Below are 14,208 nucleotides of genomic sequence, written 5' to 3'. Positions count from 1 at the left end.
ACTCTTATCTTTGAGTTCAGCTCTTTTAGATTCTTAATGAGTGAGAACATACAGTGCTTGTCTGACTCATTTCATTTAGCATAATGCCCTTAAGGTCCATCCATGTTGTTGTAAAAGATGGGAATTCCTTTTTTATGGCTGAATAATATTCCATTGTGTATGTGTATGGTAATGATTTGTGATGTTGAACACCTTATCAAGTACCTTTTGGCCCGTTCGTATGTCTTTGGAAAAATGTATGTTCAAGTCCTGTGCCCACTTTTCTTGCTATTGATTTGTATGAGTTCCTGATGTATTTTGGCTCTTAACCCCTTATCAGATAGTTTGCAAACATTTTCTCCCATTGGGTTGCCTCTTCATTTTGCTGGTTTCCTTTGCTGTGCAGAAGCTTTTTAGTTTGATGTAGTCCCAGTTGTTTATTTTCCTCTTGTTGCTTGTGCTTTTGGTGTCATAGCCAAAAAATTGTTGCCAAGACCAATGTCAAGGAACTTTCCCCCTACGTTTTCCTCCAGCAGTTCTAGTTTTGGGTCTTAAACATTTAAGTCTTTACTCCTTTTCAAGCTAATTTTTATGAGTGGTGTAAGATATTTTATTCTTCTGTGCGGGGTTATCCAGTTTCCCCAACACCACTTACTGACAAGACTGTCCTTCCCTCATTGAGTCTTCTTGGCTCCCTTGTCGATATTAGTTGACTGTGTATGTGTGGGTTTATTTCTGGGCCCTCGATTTTGTTCCACTGGCCTGTGTGTCTATTTTTAATGTCAGTACCATACTGTTTTGGTTACTATGACTTTGTAATAAAGCTTAGAATCAGGAATTGTGCCTCCAGCTTTTGTTCTTCTTTCTCATGATTTTTTTTTTGGGGGGGGGCGCTATTCAGGGTCTTCTCTGGTTCTATACAAATTTGAGTTTTTTCTTCTGTGAAAAATGCAATTGGAATTTTGATAGGGATGGCATTGAATCTATAGATGGTAAAATGCTTCTATGATGTGATTAAACCTAAAATGGGATCCAAGAACAGTGTTGGCTGCAGTCTCCTGCAAGATTAGACATGTTTGGCTCAGTTCTACATTGCCTATCTCCATAATTTAGTTGCGACTTCCATCAGAACTGTAGTTGGTTATTTTTACCTCATTCTAGGTTTGAAAAAGAGTATTTATCCATAGTTCCACTGCAGTGAATTTGGGAACATCAGAGGTTTTCTACCTTCCCACAGTATGGCATGAAACAATGAGACAGCATTCAACTTTCCTCATGGCTGTAGGGGAAAAACTGGACTTGGGCCAAAGGAAAGTAGCTCCCTTTCCTCACCAGTTTGCTTGGCTCACATGAGTATACAATCATACAGCTTTGGAGGTTTCTTCCCTCTCATTTCTGTTGATACTTCACTGTACGGGCAAACCTCAATTTATTGTGCTTTGCAGATATTGCTTTTTTTTTTTTTTTTTTTTTAAAAATTGAAAGGTTTGTCACAGCACTGGTTCAAGAAGAAGCTGTCTGATATTAGGTCAGGACTGTGGAAGGGGAGATAGTATCCTATGATCAGAAACATGTATGTATAATGGAATCACTTTGCTATACACCTGAAACTAACACAATATTGTAAATCAACTATACTGCAATTTTTTTTTAAAAAAGTGATACAAGACACAAGACGTTCTCGTATTTTTGTTTTTGCAGATTTTTTTTTTTTTTTTTTTTTTTTTTAACAAATTGAAGGTTTGTGGCAACCCTGCATCAAGTAAGTCTATCAGTGCCATTTCCCCAGCAGCATTATTTTAAAATTAAGGTCTGTACACTTTTTTTAAAAAAAATAATGCTATTGCACATTTAATAGACTACAGTATAAACATAATTTTTATATGCACTGGGAAATGAAAAAATTCATGTGACTTGCTTTATTGTGATAATGCGCTTTATTGTTGTAGTCTGGAACCAAATCAGCAATATCCCCAAGGTATGTCTACAGTTTGGAAAAGCCAACTTCTGCCTTTATAGGACAACGGTGAGGCCCAAAGGCTTCAAGCTCTCCAGGGGTCAAGACGACAAATAGTTGTTACCATTACTTAAAAAGAAATGGACGATACGCCTCAAGTCCCTTCCCCAGCTCCTGATCCCTGGTGCTCACACACGATGTTAAGGTAAGGCAGAAGCCACTTACTGGTGATGGGTTTTGGGGAAAGTTAATTGCTGTACCTCAGTTTCCTCATCCAGCGCCTTGACTGTGGCCCTGTGGAGAGATGCCCCTGAACCAGGAGCGCCCAGCTAAGCCACACCAGATTTCTGACCCACAGAAGCAGTGAGATAATAAGTGTTTGCTATTTTAAGCCACTAAATTTTGGGCTAATTTGCTACACAGCAATAGATATACTACTTTGCAGAAGGATCAAAAGAAATAAGAAAATCAGGTCCCTCCTCACTATTTTTAATGGTTTTTCAATTACTATTTAATCATTAGGCGTTTGTTGGGCTTATGAGTAGAAATTTTTCTAAATGTCAGTCTCTTCCCCAGATCGGTGTGAATAGTCAGTGGGCTGCATTTCCGAATAACAAAGCCACTATGGGTGGTATAATTCTAGCGCTAACAGCAGGTTCCACCATTTCCTCTGGGTCTTCTATTCACCAACCTGGTTTGGTATCCAAATACCTGAACTCTAGGTAGAGTTATTCATAACTGCTCTCTCCTAATACTTGGGAGGATCAGCTCTAGATTTCTCTGCTCTAACAAATGATTCTTTGCTTCTTCCTCTCTCTGGCTTCTGCCATGAAGTAGGTGGTAATGACAATTAAAACCGTCATCATTTCTTATTTCCTGCACATCAGTTTATGGGCTATTTGCCTCTTTAGTAACCACCTCTCAAGCACCTCTCACTGATCCCCTGGGATTAATCAAGCCCTTAACAGAAATCCAACTTGGACAAATCCAAGTCGTTCCTGGACGTATCATTGTTGGAACATTTAAGTAAAATAACCATTTTGATTTTTCTTTCTATTTCATACTGCTTTTGCATTTTTCAAGATGTTAAGAAAACTTTAAAAAACTTGATTTCTCTCGTTTTATTAGGAAGTATGCCTACATGTGCTGCATATTTACAATTCTCCTACTAAAAACAAAACTAAAATTTCATAACCATGGCATGTCCGAAGTTCATTTTGTAGACGCACCCTGGGCCCCTCGATTGGAATGACCTGCACATTGGGAAACAGAACGGTTGAACCATTCCTGGGCTCAAGGCTGGCACAGTTGGAGGTGGCAAAAATGAAGTTGGCTTTTTCCTCCTCTAGTGAAGAACTGCTTCCCACTGACACGTCCATTCCAGGGACGGAACTGCCAGCCAACTCGCCACGAAACCTGAGGAAGTAATTCTATGGTGTTACAGTTCTTGGGCCGCTAAAGCCCTTTGTGATGCTTTGCTGCTGGCCAGGCTGGACTGACCTCCGACTGAATTTCAACTGGTCCGAAAAGACGGTAAGTGTCTACTTCCACTGCTGGCCAGTTCTAAGACTTGTATGCTACTCCCCACATTTTAATACTTGCAAAATTGGCATGTGTGTTACAACTGATGCTATCTCAGAGTTGATGTAATCTGGTAAATACCTGTTTTAAGCAATTCCATTATTGCAGACACAGGCATCTATCTGAGTTTACTGCTCAGCGGAATGCGGAGAATCCTGATCATCTGTGGGAGAGGCAGTGGTGAGCAGAGGTTGTGGGTGGAGCCTGAGATGCTGGTTCAGGCCGTCCCCCAGAAGGTCAAGGTCAAGGTCAGTGTCAGCGCTCTGTGCTGGTGTTTCTCGTACTCACACAGCTCAGATGAAGTTAAGCACCCGTTCGTACAAATTAAGAAATATACTAATGCACATACCAAACTAAAATTTGCTGTGGTGTTTTCTAAGTTCAGTCCTGCATATTTTCATGTTCTTTCAGATACTAAATGGCTATATATAAATTGTAGGTTTATCAGAACACAGCTACTTCTATAAAAAGTAAGTTTTATTAACAAAATGAGCTCACATTGTAAAATACAGATAGATGGGTTCATTTTGCTAATTTTGGGGGATCACCTTTCTTATCAGGTACAGCACTGTAGACAGTAAAACAAACTCAAAGACTAGTTCCCCTGCCCAAGGCCTGTGAAACCATGAAAAACAGGTCACAAGTCCTCATCTTTTTACCTCTCCTTCCACTATTAACCTCCTGGAAAGCTGCTGTAGCTCTCAGCCTTCTCCTCGGCTTGTTGCTTCACCTGGCCTGGCTACCTGAGAGAGGCAGGACTGGGAAGAAGACGAGGCTGAAGGTTAAAGGAAAAGCTCTTGCCTGAAACAGTGCCAAGAAGCCAGGCCGGGAGATTCTGGCTGTAACTCCTGAGAATGTTGCTCAAGCCAGAGACCACCACCACAGACACCTGCCAGGCTGCATGGCCTTCCTCTGCTGGGTGCTGGGCAGCCACAGGGAAGGACTGCAGAGGGCCTCAGGGAAGTGGAGATGGCTTTTGTGTTCCACTCAGAACTTCTGTAGGAATTTGAGGACAAGGTCCCGCAGCCGTACCCTGAGCAGCTCGTCATTGTCGCAGATGATATGAGTCGAATCTTCCTCGATCTGGATGAGTGTCTCAGCTTCCTGTAGCAGGACAATATGGCCCTTGGCTGTGTCTTCCACCTTAATATCACTGAAGCCATGCTGCTCCAAAAGAAAAGGGACAGGAGGATGGTGGGTGCTCTGAAAAGCCGGAGGATATTTCAGCAACTGAGTTCTAAAATCACGCTTCCTAGAATTGGCTAAACAACATACTAGAAACTGGCATTTTGGACACTCAGTACAATTCTACAGACTAATCACAGGACCAGCTACAGCAACAGAATTCAAACTGAAGCCCCTAAACATGCAAAAATCTCATGCAAAACACAGCAGAATTCCTACAACCTGCTTAAGCTTTTATCTGAGGAGCACATCTAAGCACCTGAGTTCAGGAGCCTGGGATGCCAGGCTGTTCCATACCAGCCTCCATACCACGCCTGTGGTCCCTGGTAAAACTCCATCCTGTCCCAGAAGACAGATAAGGCAGCATATCAAATACTTCTCCAGGGCCACCTCCAATGCTAATTCAGAATTTTCTTACACATCAGATGTCAAGTTGAGAAAGAAGAAAAGAAATGGAAAGAGGACTAATTTGCCTGAAAAGGACACAGGCTAATTTGCCTGAAAAGGACACAGGCTAGGTAAATGAACGTGACCTAGGGAGATTCTCCACACTTGGCTCTGGAAATCTCACATGTAGTTTGGGGCAGCCATGGATATTCCTCCTGCAAAGGAGGTGGGGCAGAAATGGTGGGGGGAGTAGCTAGGGTCGGGGCCTAGGGGTCAACCCCCGAGCACCCAGGCAGAAGAGCTAAACAAAGTCTTTCTGGGAAAGAAAGTCAAGCGTGAGTCCCGTCAGCAGGGCCGGGGGCGCAGCACGGTCGGGAGGAAGCTGGTATTGGTGTGATCACGGCACATGGGGCTCCCTGGGGTAATTCCCACGGGGTGTCCCCAGGTCACTAGGGGCCAGGAGAGCCACACAACTCGGGGAAAGCCCTCCCTTCAGGGAAAATTAAACGACTACTGAAGAAAACAATTCCCAATAAAGAGAAAGCTTTTAAGATTTGAAAGAACTCAGCGACTGAGTTATTTAGTTTGGACAAAAGGCAGTAACTAGTTTAACAGAAGAAAGTCTCTTTTCCTGTAATGATCTACTATAGTTGCAGTTGTTCTTGCAAGAAGCAACACGAATAATATTATCTTTAGCCAATTCCTCCTCTTTTCTATCAAGGATTCTATAATTCTGATGCCAAAACAGGGATCTCTGAAGTCCTGTGACAAAAGCCAGAATTACAAAATCTTTTCAGGTTAAACTTTTTTCTTTTTACTTGTAGTCATGGAATCTGTGCCTTGCGGGGAGCAGCCAGCAGGGACAAGGGGCGGGATGGCCGCTGAGCCAGTGCAGGCACCACCATCCTCCACAATGGACTGCCTGCTTCTCTCTCCTCCCACCCGGTCTGGGAATCGCTGGCTCTGCTTCCTGAGTGCCCTGCGGATCTGGCATCAGTGGACCCCTGTGTCCCCCAGTCTCGCCCGAGACTCGTATCTCCTCTGACCTGGCCATGCTAGCTCTGACAGCAAGGGGGTCTTCTCATAGGAAAGTGGGGCTCTAGAGGGGGCAGACCCTTCTTTCTCCTGGCCATCCCCCTGCCCCATCTGTCACAGCTACATCCTCGAAGAAAGAAAGGCCCCTCCTTGGTCTGGTTCCCACGAGAAGTGGGGGTGGGGGGAAGCCTGGTGCTGGGGGGAAGGGGGGCCCGCTCTCCTCTAAGTCTCCGCGACCCTCGTCTGGTTCTGTCCCCGCCATGACCGAGGAGCAAGCAGATGCTGCAGGGCCAGCAGCGCAGACAGTGGAGACAGCGAACAGCAGCAGCACGCGCTCCCGGGAGCGGGGCTGCGGTGCCTCAGACGGCGCACCCCACCCGCTCACCTTCTCCAGCGTCTGCACGAACTGCTCCACGGGGATGGAGCCGCTCAGCAGAGGCTTCAAAACCTTGCAGTCTGGAATATCGTCACTGGCCCGCTTTCTCTTCTTGCCACCTGTGGGCTGGGCAGGCCTGGGCGGGGGCTGGGTGGGAGGAAAACAGGGATCTCGTCAAGGAGTCACCCGGGAGCCCGAGTGAAGCTACCCGGCCCGCGAGACCTGCTTCCTGGAAGGGCCCTGGGCCTGCATTCGGGGTCACCATCAGCTGGGGCTCCAGCTGGATTTCCCCATAATGCACACAAGCTAAAGCCAACTATCCACATAGAATTAACACCTTATTCGGCAAAGATATCTTCCTTTTATCAAAATCTATTCTTAATTTTCAGTTGACTGAACTCAGTGCTGTCTGCGTAAGGTCTTCATAACCAGTGTCGGTTATGAAGGGGCAGCAGCTCCGAAAACACTGACTGTGGGGTCAGGCTGACTGGCTACAGTCCTTCTGTCAAGAAAATGAAGGGCAGAGAGACTGCCTCTAAGACAGTGATAGTAAAGAGAACTTTGTGAGGATTAAATAAGACAACACCCGGTAGGGCCCTGGCCCGGGGTCCAGCGCACTTTAAGTGGCCGCTATGGGCACGTGATGCAGAGGAACAAGAGTGACACAGCCCAACCCTGAAGGGGGTTTTTCTCGGGGTGGGGGTGAAGACAAGGTCCCAAAGAACTGCCCCCAAGGCGCACACGTGCCATGAAGTGAGGCGCGAGGCGCCGGGGGGAGGGCCCCCACCTGCACGGGGTTCTTCCCACAGGTCCGCTGTATCTCAGGGCCCTCGCCCTCCCCAACAATACCTGGAGAATGTGCTTGTTATCTTTAGTGTGCAGCACGGCCGAGACGGTTGCCAAGGAAACTCCAGGCTTGATCTCCATGGGTACCAGTGAGTCCGCAAGCTGGGAGCAAACAGAGGGGTTTCAGTTAGGCTCCCTGTAAACTGGGGGGATGAGGGTGCTGCCACCGTGCTGTGCAGAGGCAGGGGCTAGGAGGCCACACTGGGCAGCAGTGCCACCCCTGTGCACGGCCCAGTATTGGATGGTGATGCCAAGGGTCAGGGTCACCCTGGCCAGCAGGCCCGCAGCACCATGTGCCCCTGCCAGTCTGGTGGAACGGTACCAGACGTCAAATGTCAAAACAGTCTTTAGTGATCACCATTATTCATTTTCTTTTGAATTTTTATTTACATCACTGCAGTCTAAAATGACCAAATAACTTTAAGAAGTAAAAAAACTTACACACACACACACACACACACACACACACACACACACACACACACACACACACACACACACACACACACACACACGGTTTCTCCTTACTCAAAATATACACCAAGTGCTGACTTTCACCTCTCCAGGGGACTAGTGACAGGCAGGAAGGGTAGGGACAGCAGCATTTGGACTGAGTGAGCTGTCTGATTCCTGGGAATCTGACTTCTCCCAAAGGTGAAGTACACAGCTTTTACCTGTGGGCCATCTCTTTCTCTAACACCGGAGTCTGATGTGTACCCGTTCTCCTCTGCAGCTTCAGAGTCCCCTGACCCAGCCACCAGCAGTGACATGTGATCTTACAAGAGGCCCTGACACTCGAGTTTAGTTCACTACTGTTCTTGAACACATGCAGACCTCAACCTATCCAAGCCTCCTTTATATAAAAAAAATATGCAAGATGCCATTTATGTAAACATGAAGATCAGTATCAAATGGGCAGAGGAAGCAGGTGAGGGTATTTGAGATGACTGGCAAACGGATGTGAAGACTATTTCATAAACCAAAAAACGGGGGGTTGGGGGGGTGGCCAAGATGGCAGAGCAGGAAGACCCTGAGCTCACCTCCTCCATGGGCACTCCACAATTACAACTGCAGATACAGCAACCATGGATGAGAATGATCAGAAGACTAGCAGAAAATAATCTTCCACAACTAGAGATACGAAGGAGTCACAATGAGAAGGAGTGGGGCAGAGACACGGTAGAGTCAAGACCCACACACAAGACCCCACCTACCAGTGTTCCTGTGGTAGTCAGCTCTACCACAATGGAAGGGCCCATGCAGCCCTCAAAGGGGGTGACCCTAGAGCATATATCTGGTGACCAGAGGGGTGTGTGCTGCTGGGCCCCACAGGACGTCTCCTACAAAAGTCCAGTTCTCCAAGATTGGGAAATGTAACCAACCTACCTAACACACAGAAATAAAAACAGAATTAGGCAAAATGAGGAGACTGAGGAATATGTTACAAACAAAGGAATAAGATAAAACCCCAGAAGAACTGAGCAAAGGGGAGACAGGCAATAGACCTGCTAAGTTCAAGGTAATGATCATAAAGATGCTCAATGAACTTGGGAGAAGAATGGATGGAACACAGTGAGACGTTAGAAGTTTTTAATAAAGTGTTAGAAAATAGAAAGAAGAACCAGAGCTGAAGAACACAGTAACTGAAACAAAAAATACACTGGAAGGAATCAAGAGTAGAACAGTTGACACAAAGGAACAGATCAGCACACTTAGAAGACAGAGTAGTAGAAATCACCCAATCTAAACAGAAAAAAGAAAAGAGAAAAGAAAATCGTTTAAGAGACTTCTGGGACAATATCAAGTGCACTAACGTTCACATAATAGGGAACTTAAAAGGAGAACAGAGAAAGGGGCAGAGAACTGTTTGAAGAGATAATAACCGAAAACTTCCCTAACCTGGGAAATGAACAGACATGCAGGCCCAGAGAGTCCCAAATAAGATGAACCCAAAGAGGTCCACACCAAGACATACTGTAATTGAAATGGCAAAAATTAAAGATAAAGAGTCTTAAAAGCAGCAAGGGAAAAGCAACTAGTTACATACAAAGGAACTCCCATAAGACCATTAGCTAACTTTCCCAAAAGTATTACAAAAGCAGCCAGAAAATAATTAAGAAAATGGCAATAAGTACATACCTATAAAATAATGATTTTAAATGTGAATGGGCTGAATTTGCCACTCAAAAGACACAGAGTACTGAATGGATTAAAAAATAAGGCCCATCTACATGTGGCCTACAAAGGACTCATTTCAGAAATAAGGAGAGACACAGACTGAAGGTGAAGGGATGGAAAGAGATATTCTATGAAATGAAAAGCTATACTCAGACAAAATAGACTTTAAAACAAAGACTGTAATAAAAGGGGCATTACATAATGATAAATAGGTCAATCCAGCAAGAACATGTAACATAAATGTATATACACCTAACACAGAAGCACCAAGATCTATAAAGCAAACATTAATGGACTTAAAAGGAGAAACCGAAAGCAATACAATAATATTAAGAGACTTTTAACACCCCACTCACATCACTGAATAGATCATCTAGACATAAAATCAATAAGGAAACGCCTAGAAATGACACATTAGACCAAATGGTGCATATATATATATATATATATATATATATATATATATATATATAAAACATTCCAGCCCAAAGCAGCAGAATATACATTCTTTTCAAGTGCACATGGAATATTCTCCATGACAGATCACATGATGCTAGGCCACTAAACAAGTCTCAGTAGATTTAAGAAGACTGAAATCATATCAAGCATCTTTTCCAACCACACTATGAAACTAGAAATCAACTACATGAAAAAAACTTCAAAAAACACAAAACACGGAGGCGAAGCAATATGCTCCTAAACAACCAGTGCATCAATGAAGAAACCAAAGAAGAATTTCAAAAATACCTGGAGACAAATAAAAATGTAAACACAACGATTCAAAATCTATGGGAAGCAGCAAAGGCAGTTCTAAGGGAAGCTTACAGTGAAACAAGCCTACCTCAGGAAACAAGAAAAATCTCAAACAAGCTAATCTTATCCCTACAGGAACTAGAAAAGGAAAAAACAAAACCCAAAGTTAGCAGAGGAAATTCTAAAGCAATGAAACTAAGAGCTACTTCTTTGAAAAGAAAAACAAAATTGATACACCTTTAGTCAGAATCATCAAGAGAAGAGAGAGAGGGACCAAACAAATAAAACCAGAAACGAAAGAGGGGAAGTTAAAACTGACACCACAGAAACACAAAGGATCATAAAGAGATTACTATGAACAATTACAGGCCAATAAAATGGATAAATTGCTAGAAATGTACAATCTCCTAAGACTAAATAAGGAAGAAATAGAAAATATGAACAGACCAATTACCAGTAATGAAACTGAATCAGTAATAACAAGCAAAAGTCCAGAACCAGCTGGCTTCGCTGGTGAATTCTACCAAAAATTTAAACCAGAGTTAACACTTATTCTTCTCAAACCTTTCCAAAACTGAAGAGGAAGGAATGCCTCCAAACTCATTCTACAAGACCAGCATCACCCTGATACCCAAACCAGACAGAGACAGCACACAAAAAAGAAAATCTCAGGCCAATGTCACTGATGAACATAGATGAAAAAAGTCTCAACAAAATATTAGCAAACCACATTCAACAATACATTAAAAGGATCATATACCACGATCAAGTGGGATTTAGCCCAGGGATGCAAGAATGGTTCAATATTCATGAAACAGTCAACATGATACACCACATTAACAAGCAGAAGAATAAAAATCACATGATCATCTTAATAGACTCAGAAAAAGCTTTGGACCAAATTCAACATCCAATCATGATAAAAACTCATAAGAAAGTGGGTATACAGGGAACATACTAAATATAGGGCACATATATGTGCCATATATGACAAGCACACAGCTAACATCATACTCAATGGTGAAAAGCTGAAAGCATTTCCTCTAGGATAAGGAACAATACAAGGATGCCCACTCTTGACACTGTTATTCAACGTAGTACTGGAAGTCCTAGCTACAGCAATCAAAAAAGAAAAAGAAATAAAAGGAATCCAAATCGGAAAGGAAGAAGTAAAACTGTCACTGTTGGCAGATGACATGATACTATATATAGAAAACCTTAAAGACACAACCAAACTATTAGAATAAATGAATTCAGTAAGGTTGCAGGATACAAAATCACTATACAGAAATCTGCTGCATTTCCATACACTATCAACAAACTATCTGAAAGAGGAATTAGGAAAACAATCCCATTTACAACTGCATCAAAAAGAATAAAACACCATGGAATAAATCTAACCAAGGAGGTAAAAGACCTATACTTGTTAAATTCTAAGACACTGATTAAAGAAATTGATGACAACAGAAACAAATGGAAAGATATACTGTGCTCATGGATTGGAAGAATATTGTTAAAATAACCATACTTCCCAAGGCAATCTATAGATTCAATGCAAACTCTATAAAAATACCAATGGCATTTTTTTACAGAACTAGAATAATTCTAAAGTTTATATGGAAACGCAAAAAACACCAAATAGCCAAATCAATCTTGAGAAAGAAGAACAAAGCCCAAGGTATCACACTCTCTGAGTTTCAACTATACTACAAAGCTACAGTAATTAAAACAAAATGACAGGGGCTTCCCTGGTGGTGCAGTGGCTGGGAGTCTGCCTGCTGATGCAGGGGACGTGTGTTTGTGCCCCGGTCCGGGAGGATCCCGCATGCTACGGAGCGGCTGGGCCCGTGAGCCATGGCCGCTGGGCCTGCGCGTCCGGAGCCTGTGCTCTGCAATGGGAGGGGCCATGACAGTGGGAGGCCCGTGTACTGCATAAAAACAAAAAAGCCCAAAAAAACCCAAAATGGCATTGGCACAAAAACAGACATATAGGTTAATGGAACAGAATAGAGAGCCCAGAAATAAACACATGCTTATATGGTCATTTAATCTATGATAAAGGAGGCAAGAATATACAATGGGGAAAAGACAGCCTCTTCAATAAATGTTATTGGGAAAACTGAACAACCACATGCAAAAGTCTCATGTCTTACACCACATAAAAAATAAACTCAAAATAGATTAAAGACTTAAATCTAAGACCTTAAACCACAAAACTCCTAGGAGAAAACATAGGCAATATGCTCTTTGACAGCAGTCTTTTACCAATTTTTTTTTTTTTTTTCTTTTTGTGGTACGCGGGCCTTTCACTGCTGTGGCCTCTCCCGTTGCGGAGCACAGGCTCCGGATGCGCAGGCTCAGCGGCCATGGCTCACAGGCCCAGCCGCTCTGCAGCATGTGGAATCCTCCCAGACCGGGGCATGAATGTGCGTCCCCTGCACTGGCAGGCGGACTCTCAACCACTGCACCCCCAGGGAAGCCCCAATTTTTTTTTTTTTTTGGATGTCTCCTCAGACAAGGGATTCAAAAGCAAAAATAAACAAATGGAACAATATCAAACAAAAAGCTTTTGCACAGTGAAGGATACTATCAACAATACAAAAAGGCTGCCTACTGCATGGGAGAAGATATTTGTAAAGAATATATCAGATGGGGTTAATATCCAAAATATACAGAGAACTCATATAATTCAACATAAACCCCCCCCCCCCCGCAAAAACCTGACTGAAAAATTGGCAGAAGACCTGAATAGGCATTTTCCCAAAGAAGACATACAGATGGCCAACAGATACATGAAAAGATGCTCAACATCACTATCATCAGGCAAGCAGAAATTGAAACCATAACGAGGCATCACCTCATACCTGTCAGAACAGCTATTATCAAAAACACAACAAATAACAAGTGTTGGCAAGGATGTAGAGAAAAGGGAACACTTGTGCACTATTGCTGGGATTGTAAATTAGTGTAGCTGCTATGGAAAACAGTGTGGAGGTTCCTCAAAAAATTAAAAATAGAACTACCATATGATCCAGCAATTCCACTTCTGGGTATTTACCCAAAGAAAACAAAACACTAATCTGAAAAGATATATGCACCCCTGTGTTCAATGTAGCATTATTTACAATAGCCAAGATATGGAAGCAACCTAAGTGTCCACTGACAGATGAATGGATAAAGAAGATGTGGTCTCTCTCTGTGTGTGTGTGTGTGTGTGTGTGTGTGTGTGTGTGCGTGCAGTGGGATATTATTCAGCCATAAAAAAAAAATGGAATCTTGCCACTTGTGACAACATGGATAGACCTAGAGGGTATTATGCTAAGTGAAATAATATAACAAACACCATGATTTCACTTATATGTGGAATCTAAAAAACAAATGAACAAACATTAAAAAAAAAAAGAAATACACTCATAGATACAGAGAACAAACAGGTGGTTGCCAGAGGGGAAGGGGTAAGGGGGATGAGTGAAATAGGTAAGAGAGATTGATTCACAGGGATGAAATGTACATTACAAGAAATATAGTCAGTAATGTAATAAAGTCATATGGTAACAGACAGTAACTAGACTTAGTGTGGTGATCATTTTGTAATGTATAGAAATATTAAATCACTATGTTGTGCACCAGGAACTAACACAGCAGTAGGTCAATTATACTTCAATTAAAAAAAAAAAAAGAAAGGGATAAAAAGAGAAAACATATGAAACCAGTGTGAAATGTTCCCATTGAGATGCGTGTGTGCTCTGAGCTCCTAACAATGCCCATCCATAAATATTCTTTTCCTTCCTACACTGTATTGTTCCCATCAAAGGATCAAAGGTCAGGTTGTCTGGCAGAACTTTAAAAGTCAAAGAATTGGCTTGGGAGGTTTGCAGATAGCACTGTGGGAACCAAGCAGGTGAGAGGCTCTCCCTGGGCAGCCCCAGGA

General features: G+C 42.9%; 1 protein-coding gene across 2 annotated transcripts in view; it reads right to left on the bottom strand.

Annotated features, from left to right (window-relative positions):
* Positions 1-4,375: 4,375 nt before the first annotated feature.
* The window catches only part of INTS9 (integrator complex subunit 9), a 110,076-nt gene continuing 100,243 nt past the window's right edge, over positions 4,376-14,208 (bottom strand). The window contains exons 14-16 of one of the 2 annotated variants that reach the window (XM_007466149.1): positions 7,350-7,448; positions 6,510-6,647; positions 4,376-4,681 (exon numbers count right to left, since the gene is read on the bottom strand). In XM_007466149.1, the coding sequence (XP_007466211.1) occupies positions 4,505-4,681; positions 6,510-6,647; positions 7,350-7,448 (414 nt within the window). In that variant the 3' untranslated portion in view covers positions 4,376-4,504. The remainder of the gene's footprint in view (positions 4,682-6,509; positions 6,648-7,349; positions 7,449-14,208) is intronic. The other variant, XM_007466148.1, reaches the window with a different exon arrangement.

This window comes from Lipotes vexillifer, unplaced genomic scaffold, assembly GCF_000442215.2.
Source record: "Lipotes vexillifer unplaced genomic scaffold, Lipotes_vexillifer_v1.1 scaffold308, whole genome shotgun sequence".
Taxonomy (NCBI): domain Eukaryota; kingdom Metazoa; phylum Chordata; class Mammalia; order Artiodactyla; family Lipotidae; genus Lipotes; species Lipotes vexillifer.
The sequence above is the reverse complement of the archived record's forward strand: the minus strand, read 5'-3'. Positions and strand labels throughout refer to the sequence as shown.